The sequence below is a fragment of the Peromyscus leucopus genome, chromosome 6 (genome assembly GCF_004664715.2).
Source record: "Peromyscus leucopus breed LL Stock chromosome 6, UCI_PerLeu_2.1, whole genome shotgun sequence".
In the NCBI taxonomy this organism is placed as follows: domain Eukaryota; kingdom Metazoa; phylum Chordata; class Mammalia; order Rodentia; family Cricetidae; genus Peromyscus; species Peromyscus leucopus.
In genome coordinates this window covers 43,108,198-43,133,071 of record NC_051068.1, presented here as the reverse complement: position 1 = coordinate 43,133,071, position 24,874 = coordinate 43,108,198, and the positions used below count along the sequence as shown (strand labels likewise).

General features: G+C 42.2%; 1 protein-coding gene across 3 annotated transcripts in view; it reads right to left on the bottom strand.

Annotated features, from left to right (window-relative positions):
- The window catches only part of Kcnab1 (potassium voltage-gated channel subfamily A member regulatory beta subunit 1), a 381,896-nt gene that overhangs the window by 223,368 nt on the left and 133,654 nt on the right, over positions 1-24,874 (bottom strand). The window contains exon 1 of one of the 3 annotated variants that reach the window (XM_028888657.2): positions 23,108-24,247. The exons of the other annotated variants lie outside the window; for them this stretch is intronic. Coding sequence (XP_028744490.1) covers positions 23,108-23,328 — 221 coding nt within the window. The 5' untranslated portion in view covers positions 23,329-24,247. Of the gene's footprint in view, positions 1-23,107; positions 24,248-24,874 lie in introns of those variants that run through there. 3 annotated transcript variants of the gene reach the window in all.

Here is a 24,874-nt window from a genome sequence, read left to right as displayed (position 1 = left end):
CCTGGATAATCCAGGATAATCTCCTCAATTCAAGATCTCTAAGTGAACCTCCACTACAAATCTTGTGGGCCACACATTCACAATGCAAGGGTTAGGACCTGGATATCGTGGGGGAGCATTATTCAGCTTGACAGAGCTGCCAATAAAAAGAGGAAGGAGATGTCTTCCAAATCTCTCTTTTTTTTAATTTTTACCCAGTCCCTTTCAATATTGAATTCAGTAAACATGAAAGACACAGACCCTTCTCACACTGAAAATACTAATTATAATTTGCTTACATTTTCCCACTGAGCTTCTGTTCTGTGTATGTATTTGAGCTAATGTGTGTTACTAGTACTGTGGAAGTATCAGGCCTACAGTATTTCCTAAGACATGGAAAAGTGGGTCAAAAAGATCCAGCATGAAATGCAGGGGACAAGAGACAGGGAAAGAAACACTCATGAGCTTAATTAATAGGAGCTTAGGGCCTAGTTCTGCCTGGGCCAGGCCTGTGGCCATTTCTAGAAAATGGGAAAGAAGAGCTGCATGAAGAAGGGGCCTGGAGCTGAAAGGGGTAGCTGCTAACATGATCTTTGGATGAGAAATGTTCACATACCTCAGGGAAAGGACCAAGTGAATAATGAGCTCATAACAATCTGTTTCCTTCTAAAAATTATGACCAATTAAAATTTCATTTTTAATTAAACTGTGTGTGTGTGTATGTTCTGTGTGTGGGAATGTACACAGAGGAGGGTACCTGTATGGGCCAGAAGAGGGAGTTGGAGCCTCTGGAACTGAAGTTGCAGGTGGTTGTGTGCCACCCGATGTGGGTGTTGAGAACTAAACTTGGGTCTCTTGCAACAACAGCAAGCATTCTTAACTGCTGAGCCATCTCTCTGGGCCCCAAAGTCTAGTTCTTCATGGTAGAATTTGACCATTCAATGAAGCACAAATTTAGTCTCATCAGGGGACACTTGCCATGTTCATAATTGGCAAAAATTGTACATATCCTTTGGAGAGATTTTATTGATTTTAGCCTATTATAATTTCCCTTCCTGGTCTTAAAAAAAAAAAAAAAAAAAAAAAAAAAAAAAAAAAAAAAAAAAAAACCAATGTTTGCTTTTTGTCCGATTTAAAACCTCTGGGAACTTGTCTCCTCAAGGTAAAGACCCTGGTTATTTTTTGTCTTAGTTTTAATATGCACGTTTCTTACCAGAGGAGGTATAAATCTGCTATATAAGTGTGGTTTCAGTACTTGTCACCCACTTACTCAGGGAGTGGCACCCACACTACCAGCTTTCACATGGGATCAACATAGCACTTTATTTGTACATGGCACTAAGCTCTACCCGTTCTAATAACACCCTGTTACCATAGTTTCTAATCCATTTCCAGGAGTGGAGCAGAGTCATTTAAAATCATAGACAACAGCAGAACTATAAGTAGCATAAATAAGATGCACACGAATACGCTGCCCCAGCTCTGACCACTGTCTGTGTGGATACACAGATTCTTGCCTTCTAAGTAAAAAGTGTCAATAGGCTGCAGAACCTCAGGTCCCACGCTGTACCCACTGAGCACTTTAAACACTTAAAAGGGATGAAGTATAGTCAATAAATGTGGCTACAGAAAGATGTAGGAGTAACAAGTCACGGTCCCTTAGCCCTACCCCTGGGGCATGGAATATTATCATCCTAAGGGACACCTTTGCCTACTGTGGTGGTTTAAATAGGAGTGGCCACCAGAGGCTCAAATATTTGATCTTTAGGGAGTGGCACTACTGGGGAGGGACTAGCAGGTGTGCCCTTGGAGTAGGTGTGGCTTTGGTGGAGGAAGTGTGTCACTGGGGGTGGGTTTTGGGGTTTCAGAAGCACAAGCCAGGCCCAGTGACTCTCTCTTCTTGCTGTCTGGAGATCTGGATGTAGAACTCTCAACTTCTCCAGCACCATGATGTCTGCTTGAGCGCTGTCATGCTTCCTGCCAAGCTGCCCTAGTCCTGGCTCCCAGGGCTCACCTTTCTCCCAGTCTCATATACTCCCTGTGTTCAACAGAAAGACTCAAACCCAACTCTTATTCCAAAACCTTTTCAACATTTGGGTCAGAGCCGATCTCGTCCTTGTCTATGCCTCCTTCATGTACTCTTGCCTTAACTCATTAGGACATAAACTTCAACTGGTTTCATTTTCTACCTACGGCTTTCAATGCCTTTGAACCAGTCCCACCCATTTTCCTGAGTGAGAGCTTCCACCGGGGCTATGGTAGCTCAAGTCCATAAGTGCTGAATTTCTTCATTCTTAAAACACTTTCTAAGACTCAGCTATGCTCTCTTTAAAACATCAACCTCATATTTAATTCATAGCTCCCCTCTCCGCCCACAGTAGGCTCTACTAGTCCACACTGTTAGACTGGAAGAGCAGGGGAAGGGGAACATCTTCTGGACCTGAGACTCAGCCTCCCTTTTCTTTGCACATTTTTTTTTCTAGTGTTGGTCCAATTAAAAAAGAGAAACAGAAAAAAAAAAATCTCTTTTCTGCTCTGCTGGTAGGAAGGTCCAGGTTTTTTTTTTTTTTGTTTTGTTTTGTTTCCCTGTCCAGGTCCTAACTGCTGATCTGGCTTGATTTCTTAGACCTAAGAAGGTAGATGATGGTTAACAGTTCTCAGGGGATGAATGCTTCATGAGTCAAGTCTACAGACCCTGAGATAACATGTCACATCACACTTACTCCTGGTAACGTTACCAGAGGAGAAAGACCACTGCACTCCATAGAAAACATACTTTTCACTAAGCCTTCTATATTAACTTGGGAAGGGAGATTTACAGGCATGGTAATCGAGACTGGCATTGCTGTGGCCCTCTCTGGGATAAGTTAGGTACTTAGGCAGTTGTCAGAACAATAGGAAACGTGACATTAAGCACCCAGTTTTCTCTTTAGTTTCTAGAATTGTGAAACCCCAGACTTCTGCTTTCATTGACTGGGCACTCTTGACAATAGGTTTGCTCAAAAGGATGTTTGCTAACAGTAGGAAAACTTTTTGTAAGCCTAGAAAATCTAGCTTCTATTTCACTGATGCTGGCCACAGGATTGGATGAGCTGGCCTCCACAGTCTGTTATGTTTAAGTATGTACTTCAAAACTTTCAAAATGACATCCTATCACCATCTCTGACCTTGAAGATGGTAGAACATTATAGCAAGTTTATATGTCATGCTCTTAGAGGTCCTCTTGGCTCTGGTGTGGAGGGAAAGAACCCATTTAATAATTTAAGTTAGCAATGGAGGAATCAATTTTATATCATACAGTGTCTCCAAATGGCAACCCTACCATGACGCTGTGCACACAACAGATAAGAACTAGATTTTTTTTACTTATGTGTGACACAAGGAGAGTGCATGGACCTCTTTGCTCTGGCAATCTGTGCTAGCTGCTGCTACATAATGAGGGAGTGGTAAGCTTCTGTGGTTAGGAAAGAGGCACCCTTGCTTTGCTGCACAGGGCTGCACCTGCAAAATGCTTGGTTGTGACTGTCAAAAGCTGAAATGATCCTGACTTGAAATTCAGATTTCTTTTGTCAGGGAAATAAATATCTATACAATTACATGTCAGGCTTTTTTTTATGTTGGAAAGCTGATTTTGGAGCTGAGGAAATAACTCAGTCAATAAAATACTTTCCACAATAGTGTGAGGACTGAAGTTTGGATGCCCAGAGTGAGTGTGGTAGGCTATCTGCAATCCCAGTGGTAACAGTTGGAGACAGGGCACTTCTGGGGCAAGCTGGCTGTCCAGACTAGCCAAATCATGAGCTCTGAGTTCAGAGAGATGCTGCTTCAGTAAATAAAATGGAGGGAAACTGAGGAAAACACCTTACTTCAACCTCTGGCTTCAACACACACTTGTCACACACATACATGTGCTTATACACACCCATGCATATATGTATATTCTTATATACATGTTGCATAACACACACACACACACACACACACAGAGTTGATTTATTTTTTTACAGGATAGATACAGGAAGAATTAGATAAGGCAAAAATAAAAGTATCAATTCCTAATAAATGTTTTGATTAAGTTTTTATTACTAGTTTTGAAATTCATAAGGATTGCTGTTGTTTTTACAAGAGGAAAAACAATAAACTCTCAAGTAAAAGAAAAAAATGACTTTAAGTGAAAGTCAATGATTATGTTAATAAATACTCAGTATATGTCAATTTTTTAATTCCAATTGTCCATAGATCATAAATGTTAATATTCTATCAGTTGAAAACATTACCATTCACTTAACTATAGTTGCTCAGAACAAAGGACTTTACCCACAAAAACCCCAGACATTGACCCATAAGAAGTCTTTTACTCTCATGTTTCACATGCATGTGTATATGTGGTACATATGTGTATTCATGTTCTTTGCATGTATATATGTGCACATGTATGTAGGTGCACATGCACAGGTATATGTAAGCATGGAAGCCCAAGGTTGATATCAGGAATCATCTTCAATTGCTCTTTTACCTTATTTATTGAGGCAGGGTCTCCCAGTCAAACCCAGAGCTAGCTGATATTAGTCTTGTTAGCAACTGACTCTAGCGATCCCCATCTCTGTCTTCTGAGGCTGGAATTCCAGATGAGTAGCCACACAGACCTGGCATTTATGTGGGTTTCTGAGGCTCTTGACCCAGTCTCACATTTGTGTGGCCAGGGCTTAAGCAGGGAGCAATCTCCCTAGCCTACCCATCTGTTGTGGGATAATGCTTTTGTACACTGGTTTAATGAAACACTGATTGTCCAGTAGCCAGGCAGGAAGTATAGGCAGGGTGAGCAAACTAGGAGGATTCTGGGAAGAGGAAGGGCTGAGTCAGGAATTGCCAGCCAGACACAGAGGAAGCAAGATGACAAGGTAGAACTGAGAAAAGTTAACAAGCCACATGGCTAAACATAAATAAGAATTATGGGTTAGTTTAAGTGTAAGAGCTAGTCAGCAATAAGCTTGAGCTATTGGCCGAGCAGTTATAATTAATATAAGCTTCTGAGGAATTATTTTATAAGCAGGCCATGGAACTGTGGGGGCCTGACAGGATTGGAGAAACCTTCCAACTACACCCATCAGATGCTTTCTAACTTTAAATTGATAAATCAAAAATGTCAAATTCAGTACTTTACTTTTAGCAACCCATACAAGAGACATTATCATCACCTACCATTTTACTGGTGAAAGGCTTGTTCAGCATTAGTGAATATAAGTGGTGCTCTGGCTCCAGGCTCAAAGCCAACTGTCCTAATGGACAACCCAGATCGGAATATCTAAGGGAAATCCAGTGCCAGCATGATGGGCTTCTCTGCCATTTCTCACCACTTCCACCTATCCTTGCAGTTCAAGCCACCTCATCCTCATGACCATGACTACAATGTCTCTCTGACTAGTCTCTTGACTTGCACTGGTACCATCCACCAAGAAACTCAAATGGTCTGCGTAACCTGTTAGAACACACTGCTGCTCAGCCCTAGACTGTACAATGGCTCTGTTTCATCCATATTGAAATCCATTGTTGTCATGATGGACCCAGGGACCATGATGTGGCTTTTGGCTTCTCTCCCCATGCTTGGCCCATTCCAGTGTCAGTTTATACCTAACTATTCTTTGGACACAGTGAACTCACGGGGACATTTGCACTCTCTGTTTCCTCTGCCTGAACGTATCTTCTTCCAGATGTTCAAGAGTTTACTCATTCAATTTCTTCTAATCTGTGGTTGAATATTATTCAAAAAATGTTCCCAATATTTGTCAGTTGTACATCTAACTAGTGTGTGGAGTATATAAATAACTTAAAAAAAAAACAACATCAAGAAAACAATCAAATTAAAAATAGGCTCTGGAATATAAAAGAAAGTTCTCACGAGAAGATATGGCCAAATAAATACTTAAAAAGGTGTTCAACATCCTTAGCCATTAGGCAAATGCAGCTTAAAACTATTTTAAGATTCCATTTCACCCCAGTCGAAATGGCCTTAGTCAGGAATTAAAATGATAAGAAATTCTGGCAAGTATGTAGCAAAGAGAACACTTTCACATTGTTGGTGGAAGTATAAATAGATGCAGGTACTTTGGAAATAAGTCTGGAGCAATCTCAGAAAACTAGAAATAAAGCCACTCCTGGGAATATACTCAAAGGACTTTATATAATCCTGCAGAGATACTCTTCTATCCATGGTTATTGCTGATCTATTTACAACATATAGGAAATGGAATCATCATAGATGTCTATAAACTGATAAATGAATCATGAAAATGTGGTACATATACATACTGGACTACTACCTTGCTGTAAAGGAACATAAAAACATGATATGTGCAGGTAAATGGATAGAAATGGGGAAAAAAATTATACTGACTGAGGTCATACAGGCCCTGAAAAATAAGCACCATATGTTCCCTCTCAAATGTAGTGTAGCTGGAGTTTTTTCCAGTTCCACTCAGATCCAAGTAAACACAACGAGACTTATATTACTTATAAACTGTATGGCTGTGGCAGGTTTCTTGCTAGCTAGGTCTTACATCTTAAATTAGCCCATTTCTATTAATCTATAAGTTGCCACATGGTTTGTGCCTTACTGGTACTTTACATTATACTTCTCATGCCAGTGGCGGCTGGTAGCATTTTGCCATGTCTCCTGACTCAGACTTCCACTTCCCAGAATTCTCCTCTCTGCTTATACCACCCATACTATACTTCCTGCCTGGCTACTGGCCAATCAGTGTTTTATTTATTAATCAATCATAGCAACACATTTTCACAACATACAGAAAGACAGCCACAGCAATGTAGATTCTAGCTTTGAATCTTTTGTGTGTTTTTATCTGGAGTACAAGTGGAGCCAGGAAACCAGAATAGGGTCTGTGGTAGTGGATGCATTAAGGAAAGGGGGCAGTAGGAGATAAGTAAAATGGAAGTCTAGAGAGAATATTGGGGACAGGAAGGTCTGACTGGTGGAATGGTAGAGATGGAGAAACAAGGGAAGAGGGGAAGAGTTAGCCAAAATTTTTATGAAAAAACTGTATGGGAATGTATGATCTTACAATACAAGTAACAATTATAATAAGAAAGGATGATAGAACCATGTTATGAGAGAACAGGGGAGATCCTGGAGCTAAAGGTATAAGTGGGGGTAGGGTGAGGGGCAGAGAGATAGGGGAAGAGAGGGGGTAGAGGGCAGGTTAACCAAAATCAAGGATGTTTGAAGTTTTATGAAGACTCACTAGTTTGTACGTTAATAAAAATATAATTAAAAAGGAGTTTGTATCCCGAGTGGATGAACAATGCTGTTCCCAGAAGACATGGGTTATTAAATGAAATTCTCAGTGCTAAGTGTGGGCTACCTATATATGAGTTATTGATCAGGAAGGCCCCAGAAGCATCCTCTCCAAAAAAATTATATTGCTATTGCTCTTGGTTTCCCAGTAGATGGTAAGATCCTGTTGCTATAACATTACGCATTTTGGTTATGGGGCACAGAGAAATCAATCTTGAATTGATAAACTCTCTCCTGATGGCTAGCTTTCATAGTGCTGGAAGGTGTTATGCAGGCTACTTGGATAGAAAAGACATCAATGGTCTTATACAGTGCTGGCTTCTACATGTTACGTTATTGACCTATGAGGCAAAACACACTCATATGGGGCAATAATAGCAAGATTAGTTATAGAGGTAACCAATCATTCTCTTGATGAGATTTGAGGCCTGCCCCATAGGAAGGAATTACAGTCTAGCACTGTAAACATGGTTAAAACCCATGGTTAAGGAGGTCATAGATCCTGGGGTGGGGGGAGATCTACTGTCATTGTTTTTGTGAAATAGTCACATTGTCAAACTTCCTACTAAACATTTGTGCTTATACATACAGACTGGGGCTTCTTTCAATTTTGGCCATAGATATTTCTTTCTGAAGTATGCAACAGTTAAGGCAGACATTAATAACTGCTCAAAGGCTGAGAATAAGTGACTGAGATATCTGTATCAACTCACCTCCCACCAAGACCCTAGGAGCATTGGAAGAGTGGGTAGAAAGAGTGTAAAAACTGGATGACGCTGGGGATGTTGTGAAAGGCCATCTTCTGGACATGATATAGCTGTTGTAACATGAACTAACTTTAGTGGTGGTTACCTGCACAAGGCATGCACACAATCAAGCCAGTTAAAAATTCCAGCCTGGATGGGAGATGATCTACCATGGCTGCATCCTTCACTAAGAAGTTACTGGCAGATGATGGATACTGGAGTGGGGGAGGAGTCAATTTTCTTTGGGTAGTAGTCACTGGTAGGTTGTCTGCTCCCTGGTGGGTGACCCCACAGCCATAAAATATGGACAATACTAACTAAATTTAGTGGCTTAAAAATAGTAAAAATTAAAAAAAAACTTAAAGGATGACATGGACTTGGGAAAGAGTTGTATTGGGGGAGTTCTAGGAATAACTGGAAGGGATGAGCTGGGATACAATCAAGATACATTGTATACATGTGTGGAATTTCAAAGAGTAAGTAAAAACTATTGTTTAAAACATTTCTGTACATCTTCTGTGCTTCTTCTATGACCTTCTATCTTCCGCACCATTTATCTTCATAACAAGTGATGCCTCCTGATATGCTAAGCACTTACTTGCTTGATTTTCTCTCTCCCTATTCTAATTTCTAAGCTTTCAAAGGCAAAGGCTCTGTTTTTGTTCACTGCCTTATCATCAGTATCCAGAACAGTACCTGGCACAGAGCTAGTGCCCTAGGAAGATTTGTTAATGAATCAGCTCTTTTGAACCCACTGGCCTTAGTAGTCAGGAATTTATATTCTACTCTGCAGAATTCCTACTCTATTTGGAACAACCACAAGAAAGTAGAAAAGGAGTTCTCACAGCAAGAACATAGTCTGCCCTCTGCCTCCCGCTACACGGTGATTGGAATTAAGCCTGAGATTCTGGTTTGGTGCTGTCCATCAGTGGCTTCCCATTCACATAATTGTGCTTTCTTTGGCCCAGAGATGAACGGAGCCACCTTGGTTTCTCTTTCTCAGAGCTGAGATAAAGGCTCCAGAACCAATACTGAGCCTTCATTTCCTATTTAGGGTCAACTCCACACTACAAACTCAACTTTAATTTTAATAAAATTCTCCCATGTTCTAAGTGAAGACAACACTTCATCTTCTGAGGAAAAAAATATGTACTGGTTAGAGGAGACTTGTTACCAAGAAAATAGTTTCTAATCCTGTGGCAGTGGAAGAACAAAAATGAAATGACAAAAAAAAAAAAAAAATCCAAATAAGAGAAGCTCCCTATTTTCATAAAAATAACTTCTGTTCTGAAATCAAATCAGTAGTCTTTGCATGGCTAAGCGTGGAGACTTGTCTCTGTACTACGAAACATATGTCGTTGTACTGCTTGGCTGGTTTCCCATCTTGAAATGATGCCTGGATTCTCAGTCTAGTTCTCCTTCCCCATCTTGCAAAGTGCATGCAAAGAGAGAATCCTGGGCTAAGAATCTCAGGTATTGAAAGCAGTACAGCTGCTAACACTTTTTTTGTTGTTGTTGCATGAATTATGCTAATTTTAATCCAAGGGACCCCCTCCCCCTTCTTCCAAGCTCAAAGGAAATTTAACTTTCAGATAATATTGGTTCACTTGCAGCTCCTTCCTTCATAATGTTGCTAGAGTTGGGCCAAAGTCCTGGGTCATATGTTCCCAAGCACCAAGGACCACAGAGGAGCTCTTTCTTAATGCTGCTGATTTGAAAAACCACAGAGGGTATTCATAGATGTTGGGAGAGGATGAGAACTCATAGCTTGGGAGCCAGTCTCTCTCCTAGCCCAGGACCATGCTCTCTGGGATTGTACAGAGGGCTGAGGGCTTCAGAAAGCATGGCTTACAGGACTCACAGGTTCTTTGCTAGACCTCCAAAAGGTAGAATCTCAGTGTGACCTGTGTGTAAAATGTCTCTCAAATCTCACTCCACACTAAGCTTAGGTGTTTGGAAAAATAAAAACAAAACAAAACAAAAAAACATAGGAATCATACTACTTGCTTGAAACGTCTTGCACTGGTGACTCTGAATGGTGTCACCTTACCAGTTTCAGAGTAACTCAACCAGATCCTTTCCTTAGATTCATCTTAGAAGAAAATGCAGATCCCTAGGGGCTGGAACTAGTGGACCTGGAACTGGGATCTCAAGTGGCCTCAGGGACTGGCAGGAACTCAGTCTCCCAGGAAGCTGAAGTCATTGAGAGAAGGACAGAGTGGCTAGGTGTGCACACAGAAGCTTCAGTCAGTTCCGTTGAATGTAGGGTTCTGATCAACACTAACAGTGCATTGTAACAAAGTGAGTTTTAGAATTTTGATATCACATTCAAGAGTTAGTAACTACAAACCTATAATCCTTGTTTATCAAAATATACAATGTGCCCAAAGTATAGTTCGTCAGCTGATTCTCTGTGACTCAATGTGTCATTGCTCAGGGGATACAGCTTGGTAAACCACTTTGCTTTTATTACCCTGATTTGTAAAGGATTAATTGATAACTCTATTTTATGAATGCCTATTCTTAGCAGAAGACCAACAACAAAGGCTCTAGCAGTCTGTGCACAATCATTCCCTCAGGACCCTACACATTACTGCACTCTCTCTTTCGGAACAAGAAGGAATGGACAGCAAATGTTTTTTGGAGGACATTTGTATTCTTTAGTGTCAGCACAGGACAGTTGGAAGCCAGGGGGCTTGTATTCTATTCTAGTAGATAATTATAGTAGATAATTATTGCTACTTTCCATGTATTGTTTCATGCAATCTTCAAAACAACCCAAAACCCCGAAGAGGTGTTGCTAGATCCACTTTAAGGCCCTGTTATCAAAGACAAAACTGATTAAATAGGTACAATGGTTCTCTTCTGCAACATGCTCTCACCAAACCATTAACCCTTTCTGCCACACAGAAATGTGTTAAATTCATGTGCACACATATATACATTTGATCTTCATAGTGGAATATATATATATATACATATATATATATATGTATATATGATGAATAATTATCAAAACCACTCAAAAATGTTATCCTTATGAGTGAAGTGTAAATCTGACTGTGACAATTTGAAGATGCACTTATTTCTTTCTTGGGAATAATAGCCTGAGCTGACAGAAATAAAAACAAACACACAAAATCCCCACACAGTGACTGATCCTTCCATCAGCCTGTGGCTTTTGGAATTAGCTCTGAAATCTTCATCACACGTTCTCTGCATCACTGTGACCTCTGGTCCTGCCTCCATCTTGCCTCGTGGGTATTGTAGAGATGCCAACATTGAGCAGCTAGATAGTCCACTGCCTCACACCAGTGGGGGAAAACAAACCCCTGTCTGGAAATGCTATGTGCCACTGTTAGATATCTGAAGTCACCCACATAAGCATATGTGCTAGTCAGTCTGAGAGACAGTATAAGCCAGAAGAAGCCTGAACTGAGCCGTGAAAGCAAAAGCCCAATGCTGCAGATGACAGTGTGTCACTTAGTTCTGGAGTTTTCCCTGTTTCCCATGATTAATGATGGACATAAGTCTACTGAAGACACCTTTCAGGCTTTTCTCAGGCCAGATGATAACACTAATTAAATTTGTTCGAATCTTTGACTTAAATGTTTACACAAGGCAATCAGCATAAAGTAAAATTGTGTTTGCCAAGTGTTATTTATATAGTGTAATAACCAGAAAATCCTGTTGCTGAGGTATTTCCATCTCAAAACAAGGGTAGACCCAGCTGGGAGGCTGAGCAGGAATAATCAACCAGCAAAATTATAGATGACCACTTTTGAATGTTTATATTTCTAAAACTAATTGTTAAAATAAGACCAAATACTGTGATTAGCAATATCACCACGGGACAGTACTGCTTTCCTGCTAAGGAATGAGACTGAAGGATGCTTACTGAACTCACCACATTTGCTTCCCTAGTGGCCACCAACGACTTACAATCAGGCTGATTCATTAGTGGGGTGAGCATGCATCTCCAGTTCCTTTGTTTTTCCTTTCTACTGTCAACAGTAATCAACATAATTTTAGTCCTATTAAGCATAAGGAATATATTTTTGGTTAGACAACAGATTCTGTTGATAATAATTTAGAATACATCAAGAGTAGGTCTTCTTACTCCCTCTTCTATCCTCGGGGACCCCAGGTATCTTTTGTACTCTAAATATATTGCCTTTCTGCCCTGATAGAGAAACTTCTAACAGGCTAAAAATGTGTAGTTATGTAGCCATGAGAAGGACTTTATGGCAAAGCTCATCAATTTCTATTTTAGAATGACTTCTGCCGTGATTACATTCTAACCCACGCTTTGCCTTCTAGTTCTGGTTTGCAGGGCGGCAGCACAATTGATCAGCAGCAGGACCCTAAGGAGTCATTTTGCTCATTTCTCCTTTATTCAGGCCTTGTGTTATTTGGTTACGAGAGACTAACTTCTAAAACAAGCTTCAATTTTAGCTCTCCATTCCTCTAATTTCTAAGTTTGCCTCTTATCTCATTTGGATTTGTGGTCCACTAATATTTCTCGCCAAGCAAGAGGCAATCTGGTACTTTTTCGTCCTGTTCCAAGAGAAGAGATGGAAACTTAAGTGGTTTGGCACCAAGAGTCTGATCTTCAAACCCTATTATTCCAGATAGTGATAGGCTACTAACTGGTCTCTTGAAGGTGATGGAAAGAATCAAGAACTACCTCTGTGGATGAATGTTCTAGTTTCATTCTATTGCTATGATACAACACCCTGACCAACAGGAGCTTGTGGAGGAAAGAGTTTACTTCATCTTACACTTCCAGGTCACAGTCTATCCCAGGAGAAAGTCAAGGCCAGAATCCAAAGCAAGACCCTCAAGCAGAAACCATGCAGGAATGTTGCTTGCTGCTTAGTCTCTGGTTCGTTCCCAGGCAGGTGTTAGCTAGCGTTTAGATCATTTGTCCAGGTGAAACACATAATGGGGTGCCCCCCCCAAACCCTTATCAATTAACAACCAAGACAGTCTCTCACAGACATTCCCATAGGCTAACCTGATCTGGGCAATTTCTCAAATGAGGCTCCTTAGATAACTCTAGCCTGTGTCAAATTGACAATCAAAGCTAACTAGGATGGCCTGTAAGGCAGAACTTCACAGAGGAAACTACGTCAGGCTTAAGACATCAGAAAATTTCTGTCAGAATATGTCAGGGTTTGATTAATAAGAAGAAAAGCTCCTTTGTGATGAAAATAAAATAACCTAGTGCCTTTAAATGAATAATATAAAGGCTCAGAAGAAGATTTTCACATCCTGGCAAGAAACTCCTTCCCTCCTCCACAGCATGGCTCTGACAGTGCTAATGAAGCGGGAGCAGCATGGGTATAATGGAAGGGTGAGGGGGTGAGGTGGTTCCGTTACATGAGGTGCACAGAGCCCTGTGGATTCGTGCATCAGGAGAGTCACTGTTGTTATGCATTCCTAGGACCCTAAGTGCACAGGGCCCCACGGATGCATGTCATCAGGAGGAAGAGTGACAGCTGTTATGCATTTCCAGGACCCCAAGTGCTAAGAATGAGTTAGAATATCATGCATCGTTGATTACATCCAGGAGATGGGCAGGCATTTCCTGGGCTTGGAACATTCTAATGATGGTTTGATTCAGCTTGATCTTTATGGCTATCATATTGTTTTTTCTGTTAATGCTGCCTCGATTTTAGTGAGGGAATAAAGGAGGTGCACCAAATTCCAGCAACAGATGCCCCAATGGTAATTATCAAGGCCCAAACTAAACTTTATCATACCAGGTTTACACAGTATAAATGGGGGTTTTAATTTCTGACTCAGGCTGAATTTCCCCTTCACTCTGGAACTTAAATGATCTCATTGCTAGTTTGCTGTCTTGCCTCCCTTCAACAAGTCACTCCAGAGAATGTGATTGGGAAATGGTTCTCGTTCCCACAGGGTCCCTTTAGCCCTGTTCTCTGACAAACGTGTTCACACGTTATGAGGCAGGCTGTATGATGATGGGCTGTGAAGAACATCTCTGCCCTAGTCACCGAGCCTGTGAATCTATTTCCCTCTCTGATAAAGGGACTTTATAGGCAAAACGAAGTGAGAGGTCTTGAGATGGGAAGGTTAAGCTGGGTTGCCAAGATTGGCCTGTTGGTACCAGAGAAATTCTTATAAGAGTGAAGAGGGTCAGAGTTAGAAAAAGATGTAAAGAAAGAAGCAGAAGTTGGAGTGATATGCTTGAAGAGAGAGGTAGGATTCACAGGCCAAGGGATGAAGGTGACTTCTAGAAGACAGAGGAGGGAGGGGAATGGTCTCTGCACTGAAGCTTGCAGAAGGAACACAGCCCTGCTGACTTTTGTGTTTGGATTTCTCACTTCCATGTGAAAGAAAACATACATGGTGTTTCAAAGCACTAGATTTGTGGTAACTTATTGCAATAGAAAACTTATATGCATGAAATTTCAATTTGCTTTTTTAAGCATCGATTTGTTTGGTGTGCATGTGTATGCATGCATTCCTGTGTGTGTGTGTGTGTGTGTGTGTGTGTGTGTGTATTTATGTGTGTGTGTGTGTATGCAACACAGTGGACTTGAGGAGGTTGGAAGATGACTTCTGTCTTTCCTTTCCTGTCACCATGTGGGTCCTGGGGATCAAACACAGGCCATCGGGCACGATGTTAAGTACATTTACCCTCTGTGCCATCTCAGTGGCTCTAGCTTTGCTTAAAGGCCCTTGTATGTCTCTTTAATTCATCTGTTGTTCTAAAACAGGACCAGAGAAGGTTCCACTGAAGCTTTCAGGAAATATCTGACACAAAATCAAATGTCTAGACAATGTTCACCTGCTTTTTTGTTTAAGGAGTTATCCTGAGACTTCATGAATAGATTGGGCCTTCTGATTTTCAGGGGGACTACTTCCAGAAAAATTGTATTTGAATAGAGGCAAAACGTAATGATCCATGAAATTTTTGAGTGACTAGCTATGTGGTTGGATACACATTCCTCAACTCCCTCACTGTATTTGGATCTCATAATAGTTTATTTTTTTCCTCTTTAAAATGGAACAAATATATTTTGCGTCACAACGGAGGCCCTCCGGAATAAGACCACTAAGATTTCTCCTGAGCACTACCAGTTTTGTAAGTAAATACAGACACTAGTACAAAGAAATGCCTGTGCATACACGGCTGGGAAATGGAGTATTTGTGGGTCAGGAGGTCTGGTTGCATGAAAGGCCCCAGAGGGACACTGGTTCTTGAGACAAGGGGGAAGCAGCATTCATTAAAGCCAGGCTACTTCTGCAGTCGACTTTTATAATGAGCTTGTTGTAGCCTCAGTAAACAGATATTAAAATAAAAAAAAATCCAAGAACATGAAAAACCTGGTTTAAAATGGAAATTAAGTAAAAAAAAAGACTGGGTTCTTACCATAATGTGCTTCACAGGAGCCTTTCTTACAACAGAGCTCAGAGAAACCACACGGGCTTTCCAGTAGATGCTAGCTCATCACAGAGGGTTGAGTCCCTTCTGCGACATAGTCCTGAGAGACGCTAATTGCCAATATAGCAACATTTTCTTGATGATTAACACTATTCATATGTGGCTGCCTTTATAGCTACTTGGCTAAAGTATGCTCTCTGTAGAATACCTAAGAAAGTAAAATAATCATATTACAAACTTAGTTTTTCTATCTAGATACTCAACTGTCATTGAAATTTCAGTATGAAACCCCTTCCTATTTCTTTTTTCTGAGAAACTTCAATGGGCACCATAACCTTTAGAGTTCATGATCTCATAAAGTCTTCAGTTAGTCAGAGCACAATTAGATCCCATTAGGCTAGAAAGTTAGAGTATTTCTGAGTGCTCCATACTACATTTTCAAATACTAGCTAAAATACCATTTTCTCCTCTTTCAAATAATAACCCTGGTCAAGAAATGAAAGCAAAGTTCCAGAGAAGTTTCTGGATCGGGTAATCTTGTGATGCCAGGTCCAGATGTATCCAACACTGAATGACGTAAAGGGGAGGTAATCATCATGGGAAAAGTTTAAACCAGAGATGCAATCACAGTTGGGAATTATAAAATGAAATCTAGGAGGAATGGGAAAGGCTAGAACCATTCCGGAAATTAGGAGGCTGAGTTGTGGTAATGGTTTTCAAGTACCGGAACCCTCATGAGGCAGGAAATTACTGCTAGCTCATTTCCCTTTCAGTGGAGAAGAGACAGAGAAGATTCCAGTGCAGCATTAAAGAGCTGAGTACATTGTCAGCAGGGCTGTTGTGTAACCATGAAGTATACCGGCTCCTGGATGGTCCAATAGTAGAACACTCAGGACACCTGAGCAGGTGCAAGGACCAAAATGGAAAAGTCCCTCTTCCCAGCTGTCTACAGGAGGTTAATCCTCTGTGCACCTCTGTGAGAATCCCTTGTTTTCTTACCCCTCAGCCTTTTGTCTTCGTTTTCCTCCATGATCTGACTGCGGGGTCCAGACAAGAGAGACAAAAAGTACTCACCCCTCACCTCCCAGGACTTAAAAGCTTAATGAATGATTCTGGTTCTTAAGATGACAAGCCAAACTTTTCATGGCTGCTGTGAAAGGAGATTACACAAGATTTCTTCAAAGGCCTTATAAGTAGTTGCTGCATGGAGCAAATTGGAAAAGCAGGACAGATTTCTCACGAGGGCTGGACCAGATGGCCCATGCAAGTCCTCTCTGGCTGTCGATTCCAACAAATAAAAATTACTGCTGGGCTTCTGGTTTGGTTTCCAATCTGGGTACCAGAAGATTAACCTGTGAAGATGTTTAAATGTATTTTAATTCTCATTTTCAGGGCCCAAGTTTTTTTAAAGCAGTCTCGAATAGCACAGAAGGTGTCTGTCTCCAGAGGCCAGATGAGTACTTCTGCCTAGCACTGATGTGTGGTCCCATCTGTTCACCTGCCCATGGGTTGGTGAATCTCTTTCTGAGGCATCAGTACTTTAGATACCGTAATAGTATGCACACTATCATCTGGAGTTCACTTTATGTCTGGCTTTAGGACATGCAACATCGTAGAGTTGCTGTGGAGACCCTGTGAGATCCTTTACTTCGTTCTCATGCTGAAAAATGGACCAAGCCTCCCTGTTCTTGGAGTCAGGAGGCTTGAGTTTGGCCTTGATCGCCCCCTTGATTTCCTGGGTAACTCTGACTGAGGAAGTGGTGTTTTGTATAAAGCAATGTCACTCCTCAAGCTGGTCTCTGAGGCACCCTTAGCAATGCCCCTTGACAAATCAATGCCCCTTAAGTCATACTATAATAATAGCTCTCAATATTGAAATTATCAGATGTATATTCACATTCACCATAAATTGGCCTCAGCATTCTATTTCTAATTCTGGAGAGTGGAAAATTGTTGACAAAAGTATTTCTTATATAAGAAACATGATAGCTTCTGATATTAAATAATTTCTTTATTGTGTCTAATTAGTATTTGTCTCAATGGCTTTGAAAGTCTCTAAAGTATTTACTTATAAATGTGAGGAGGTGAGAGAAGATATTTCCAAGAATCAGTTCTCTCCCTCTACTGTGGGTACTAGGTGAACTCAGTTGTCAGGCTTGGATTAGATCATCTTGCTGACCCAGCTTTGGAATTCTTCATGGACACCAATGAACCAATGTTTATGAATTCTATTATTCTCGTTAAGGTATTTTTCTCGCTTTTCAGTAGTTTCAAGACATACTCAATGAAGCCAAGTCTCCTCTGTTTTGATTGAATTTCTTTGCCCAAATCTCATATTACCCATTTATTAATCTATCAAAGAAGGATGGTTAATTTGATGAAGTGAGTTTGAAAAATCAAAGTGAAACCTGGGAGTTTGATTTTTTCTTTTGAATCTGATGAGATCCTTTTCTCCTCTCAGAACATTTATCCAAATTACCATGAATTGACAAGTTAGAAGAAATGAAAAACAGAAAAGTTTCTTTAATATGATGACACTTTGAAGGAGAGTTATCCAGTGAACTGGAGACACAAGGCTCCATGTGGAGCAACCACATCCAAGACTATGGAAGGAAGTGAGATGGTTCTGGAAACTGTGGATCAGTTCCTGCCCATACACTTGTGCTCAGTCCTGGGCAGCAGCACACAGATACACAGTCCCCATGCCCACCCCCACACTCTCAGAGCCATGGAACTGGGACAACATTTGCTGACAACATCCTGTGGTCCCCCTTTCCCTCCCACCAGCTTCTCACCATCCCATGGACGCCAGACTCCTGACTGCTGCCTTGCAGAGGTGGAATAAACTCTCTGAGACTGACTCAGCGACTACTTTTTAGGAAGTTTCCTCCACCTCTCCATTCTCACCATTTGGCTTTGAGGCAGAGAGGAAAGCCCACACCCATGGGCGTCAGTGCAAATCATAATGGCATTCACCAAATTTTTTCTAATTAAAAATTTGGCATTTTAAATAACCAGGCTATTCCCTTCTCTGGACTAAAGTCAAATATTTCCATCTGAAACATAACTACAGATCTGGCTCTTCCCTTATATCTTTTCAGCCCACCCTTTCCTCCCACCACTTTCCCCACATGAACGAACACACACACACACACACACACACACACACACACACACACACACACACTGTGCCTTTTATGTAATCAGTTGATAAGATTGATCTTTTCTTTGAATTGCTTTGATTTAAAAATCCACCCACTATTTGTGGGAGGTACAGGGCCATGGATGCAATGTGTGCTTTAAAGATGCAGAAGGTACAGGGACATGGATGCAATGTGTGCTTTAAAGATGCAGAGGATGCAATGTGTGCTTTAAAGATGCAGAAGGTACAGGGACATGGATGCAATGTGTGCTTTAAAGACGCGACTCTGAGGAGTGGCACAGAAGAGCATCTGGGATAGGGTCTGTGTCTTTTCTGTGCAGTTCTGATTTTGCTAAGATCAAGAGTGTTATGAAATCCAACACACATACTCTTATTTCAGACCTAAACTCTTAGATCTTGGAAGAACAACTGCCAGGCGTAATTGTTACTTAATTGAACTGAGAGCAGACACTGCTTCACAACTCCTTGGTGGATCCCCCATTACTGATGTCCACTATGTCTTGATGTCCTCCTCTACATTTCCATGATGCAGAAATCTGATCCCCTCTGTGGCTACAAAATTCTCTCTCCCCACTTCTCTGAGAAAAAGTCTCCAAGGGGAAAGAAAGGCCATTCCTAAAAGATAACATTTTGTATGTTTCCAATTACATAATATTCTTAAAAGAATGAAATTACAGATATGTCACAGATTGGTGACAACTGAGTACTAGTAACTAGAGAGGGACAGACAGATGTGGCTTTAAAGGAACAGTACGAGGAGGCCTCGTGACTGGGAAAATGCTACGATTCTTTACTCTGGTGAAACCACGTAGACACATCCAAATGAACACACGCATGATTGGTGAAATCTGAGTCAATTCTCTTTACAAATCAGTTCTCAAGTTTTGAAACCATGGTATCATTATGCTGCCACTGGACATTTAGTGGGCCATGGAAATTGCTTGCATGCTTAAAAAAAATTCCTGCACACTATAATTATTTTTATAAGTTTAATGGTAAAATGCAGCTTGCTAAAAACAGGAAAATTTGAAGTTTTTAAATGGGATTTAAAGATTACTTCTCAGATATGTAATGTTAACTTTAAAGTATTGTAAAGCCTATGGCCAGCTCCACACTCACTAACTGAAAAGCATGCTTTATATAACGACACAGCACAAGGTCATATTGTCATGGTTCAAATACATTTTTCTTAATAAAATTGAGTTTAGCAATACTTAAATTATAGAGCTAAATAATTTCAGAACAAGAAGAGGGGGTTGATAAATACAAATACGTTTTTATATAGTGACAGAAGGCCCAAACCATGTCAAACATTAACAGCTGCAGCATTCTAAAAAGTTCCCCTAAAACAGAAAAGCCAGTAAAGAAACCTGGTTTAACTTCTAATGTATTAATTAGCTCCGGGGGGTGGTGGGGAGGATGAAAAGTTCACCTGTGTGGGTAGTCTGCCCTTTGGAGAGCCATCATATTATATGCTTGCAGTTTCCACCCAGCTATTGTGCAGTGGTGAATGCAGACCAGAAACATAGAAAACTAAAACAAAGTAACTATCATGCATTACGAAAGCCTAGAACAGTCTTAGATACAGATAGCCCAGGAGGAAACATTAGGAAGAGTCTTGTTCTTCTGATAACAGCAACATTTGAACAGCAGTGTGTTCTAGTAGATTATTTTTTCCATAGTAAGCCTTGAAAAAAATATCCAGTTTGATAGAAGATTCTTACACGGTGGTGGTGAGAATCTAATTACATTGCAAAATTTAGATTTGTACAAATATATCCATTGTTTCTGAGTCCCCGGTTTCATGAGCTTTTGACCTATGGTTGATATTCCTAGGCTAAGAATTGAGACTTTAAAGTCACAGCCATTGTAGAAGCAGAAGGAAGCCCACTTACTCTTCAAGGTCATGAGCAGGCCCTAACCCGGCAGGGAGCACCGGCGCCCTACAGCAAGACTGAACCTGAAAGGGTGGGACTGTGAAGTGCATGAGAGATCTGGGCAGTTACATGCCCCGAGATGAAATCACTTGATACAGGGTGAAAGCAGAGTCCACAGCCTCAGAACAGACAGAAACAGCACCCTAGTGTGTAGCCCTACGAGAGTGTGTCACAGCAGAAAACTCCAACATCTACCTGCTGGGTTTCCTTTGGATGGGGCCTTTGCCCAACTTGAAGCTTGTTCCTAAGTCTTGTTTGGCTTCAGCGTTTAAATACCCGGTTCTTGTATAGAATAGGTGTGCAATAAGTTATTATTGGCTAGATGAATGCTTCACTACACAAAATTTCCGAGGAAAACTATGAACAAGCTTCTTGGATTGTTTTCAAAGCTCTAACATGGAAACCATCTTCAAGAATAAGAATATCGTTCTGATCACAATTAATCACTAACTTACGGTCCTGGTTTCACAGGTGATTCTCCAGACAAACCAGTCACCTTCCCTTTTGTACAAAATCATTCACTATCGATTCTTAACAACCACTCCATGTACTTGCATTGTATTCTAGATGAAACAATGTAACAAAAACATAATTCAGGAATAAAAATATTCCTACTATTTTGGGGAAACAGTAATTGCCCTACTCCTCCATAACCTAAGAAAGCTTGGCATGCATATGACATTATCTCATAATCTTTCTCAAAAATGTCACTCGGAGTAGAGTTTGAAGGAGGGAAGTCAGATTCACACACACATAAACCACCTGTCATAGACGGAGCGGTTCTGAATGAGAAGAGGACCGGAAAGGGGGCATTTTGTTTAGTTACCACAAACTCAAGAGTGCTGAAGAACCCAGACGACTGTCGGTGAAGAGCTGTGCTTAGCTGCAAGCCATGAAAGACACTGTGTGCATGCTGCCAATACTGGGAGTGAGACCGTTACAGTCCAATCTGAGTTCAACTCTGTTGACAGCAAAACCTTAATGGAGCTCCTGACTCCAAACCCAGGAAGATAAAACTGTTCCATGACCAACACCTGCAACACAACGCACAGCTTCCTGTGGCCACACAGTAGGGGCATGGCTTTTTAATTTTTGCCTTACAGGAAGACCGTTTATTGTTCTGCCAAACACCGCAGACCACACCTGGAGACCCCTCAACCTGGAGTGCCTTGTTCTTGGGCTCTGTCCAGGTGGCATCAGTTTCAACGCTGGCTCAGTAGCACCCACTGTGCATAGGACCAAGGCTGCGTGCGTGCCACAGCGGCTGCACTGAAAATGCCAGAGCCCCAGAGACTGCCGTCTCATTTGGGGACGTCTTTGTGGGGTCCCCTGAGCATTCGGAACGCAGGGGAAAGCAGAGGGCTCATGATATGGACACTTCAGAGGAATGGGCCACAGTCAGGTGCTTTATGGCTTGTCCTCATCCTGCAGTTGTGACCCAGAGCTTCAGCTACGGGTAGCTTCCTCCCATCCCCACTCAAAGCTTGTCCTTCTCAGTGACTTGGAAACATCAGAACAAGATTTGCTCTTGCCATGGAAGGGTTCCCTTAACTCTGCAGATAAACTTTCACCAAGGGCAACTTTTATAGAGAAGTTTAAATGCTTACTTCACACAGAAAACACAGTCTTACATACGCAGTATTTTAATTGTACGGAGTTCGCCTTATCCTAAAATCTGGCCTCTAGCAAATGAGAGAGAGATAAAGTAAACAATGATCAGTTTCATCTGCAACGAGAGTAGCCAAGGACTTGGGGGATGTGCCGTAGCTTCGCCCCTTTGTAGCCTCAGTTGGAAACTGGAAGCACAGCAGTGCTCCAGAACTGATGTCCAGAGGACTGGCGCAAAACAAACACAGTGAGGTGGCAGAAATCACATCAGGACATGGTGTATTGTTTTTACTACAGGGAGATTTTCGTCTGTGAAAACAATGAGTTCCTGGTGATACAGGAAATAGAAATGCAAGGTATCTAGGAGCCTTGAAAAACCGACCCTCCATATCTCACAACATTCCTGCTTCATTCATCTCAGGCAGTAATTTCGATGTAAATACAGCAGTCCTCACTCTAATTTATGATTATAGGTGTTTCTTCCTACCGCAGACCTTCCTTAAAACCTGTACTTAGCATGTTACCGTGGTCTCTCAAAGCTGAGGGTGCAGTGTGGGGTGGAAAACTGTTCTGATAGGATGAGCCCAGAATCTCCTGTCTGTGCATCAGGCAGGACACACACTTCTGCTCCAGACAAACTCTCCTGACAGAGGAGTTTCCAGTTCCTGTCTTTTCTCTACGGTCTGGAATTCATTTAGGTCTTAATTGTTCATAACACTTAGGATATACAAAATGGGCCACATCTTAAACATCGCACGCATGCTTGCACACCACCTTGGGCTTTTTCACCTCTCCTCCCCCCACAAAAGGCTAATTTAAAAGCAAACACCTGAGAATTCTAAATTAAGCAAAACAGCACTGAGTTAAGTCACTTCAAAACGGAAGAACTGCCTGACTCCACTTGCAAAGAACAGGAAAACCCCGGGCAGAGAGACCTCTCATCCATACCTATATTTCATGCCAGTCTGCTTCGCGGTGGACTCTTTGAGAGAAATGTGATGCTGAGGGGTGAAGGTCCCCAGGCTGCGAGCAATGATAGCGACAGTGCGGAATTTGGCCCGGGCTGCGTTCACCACATTGGGGGCGGTGGAGCTCTGCTTGCTCAGAAGTCGGTCCTCACCATTTCGACTCTTCAAATTGTGCTCTGTGCAGGCTATGGAGACTTGCATTGCTTCCCAGGACAGCGCAAGGTCCTCTCAGAACCCCACAGCACAGGCGGTCGGCAGAGGGTGAGCAGTTGAGGGATTTCTGCTGTCTTTTAACCCCTCTTGCCCCCGCTTCCTGGATGCCTTCAGAGGAGTCCCGGCAGCTGACTTCAGAGCCCACAGAGTGGCAGGAGAAGCTGAGGTGCAGGACAGCGTCCCTGGGACCCAAAGAAGTAAACAGCCAAGCTGGAAGTTGTCTCAGCAGCTGGAGCGCGGATCAGCCTTCCCAATCTTCCCAGGCTGCGATCTCGGCTGATTAAACAGCCAGATCCATGTGGTCAGGAGGCTGGTGCAGAAGCCTAGAGCTGAGCGTTCATGGTGACTGCACACAGCCCTGCCTGGAGCCTGTCCGAGGTGCCTGAATGCGGAGGGCTGGCTTCTGGGCGCTGGCTCAAAGCAACGCAGGCATACCGCAAGATGCGCCCGCCAGCACCCTCTGGATCACAGGCAGGAGGCTCAACTGGAGAGGAGCATCCCAAGAAGCAGCTAACAGCAAGCGGGGGCCCCGCGGACCCGTGGTCTCTATCCACTCTGCCAGTCAGCTGCCTCACTCTCCGGTTTTGGAGGATGCGGAGGTGGAGGCGTCCTAAGACCCCTCCCCACTCATCCTCAGGCGAAAGCTGGGGCTTCTGAGCCGGCACTTACTCGGGTTGGAGACTGCATGGAGGAGCTGGAAGGTCCCTTTAAGGAGCGCCTTGCCTTTGTGTGCAATGGGAAGGAAAGATCACCGTGACCACTCCTTACTGGGGCTGGACTGGGAGGACTGCTCGTCAGGGGGCTCTGCCTAGGTGCCACCAAATCTTGCTGCAGCACACGAGTTGGAACTGGAGAAGGCTGAGTGGGGTGCTCCTCACAGTAACATGCCAGTGATTAACACGTGAATACTGTCTGGCTCGCAGGAACACAGCTTGGAATTCTGCTATTAGCCTCATAAGGGCTCATTTCTCCTCTGCACGTTAGTTCTTATGCAGATAAGTTCAAAGTTTCCTGAAAAGCCACAGTGCAGTCGATGTGGAGTCAAGTCTCCTAACTTACTGCAAATCTATTTAAAACACCAGAGTAGGGACTTCTGGGATGCGGCAGGAAGCTGTATCACTGCCCAGAAGATTCAAGAGGGTAGCTGGAGCCATGTATACTGCCCTGGCCACAGGGATGGGCAGCAAGAAGTCCCATGAGCTGAGCCTGAACCCACATGAGATGTGGATCTTATCTGTCTGTCCCATCCAGAGCAACTGCTCAAGAAATGTGCTCAGACCAAATTATCAGTTGGTTGAGAATTCATCTCTCCATTTGAAGTACGTGAGAAATAACCCTTCCCGTGGATTTATTTAAATGATGGCTTCCACAAAAGCATATTTCTAAACAGACCTCACTGTCAAGCAAGGGAAAACAGCAAACACTGTTTATGAATAGCATCTCTGTACTTGGCAATGGAGATCAATATGGAGGGAAATTATGAAGCCCTGTCTCTGTTGTCAAGGAATAGGCAATCTGGGTGGAAAGGACAAAG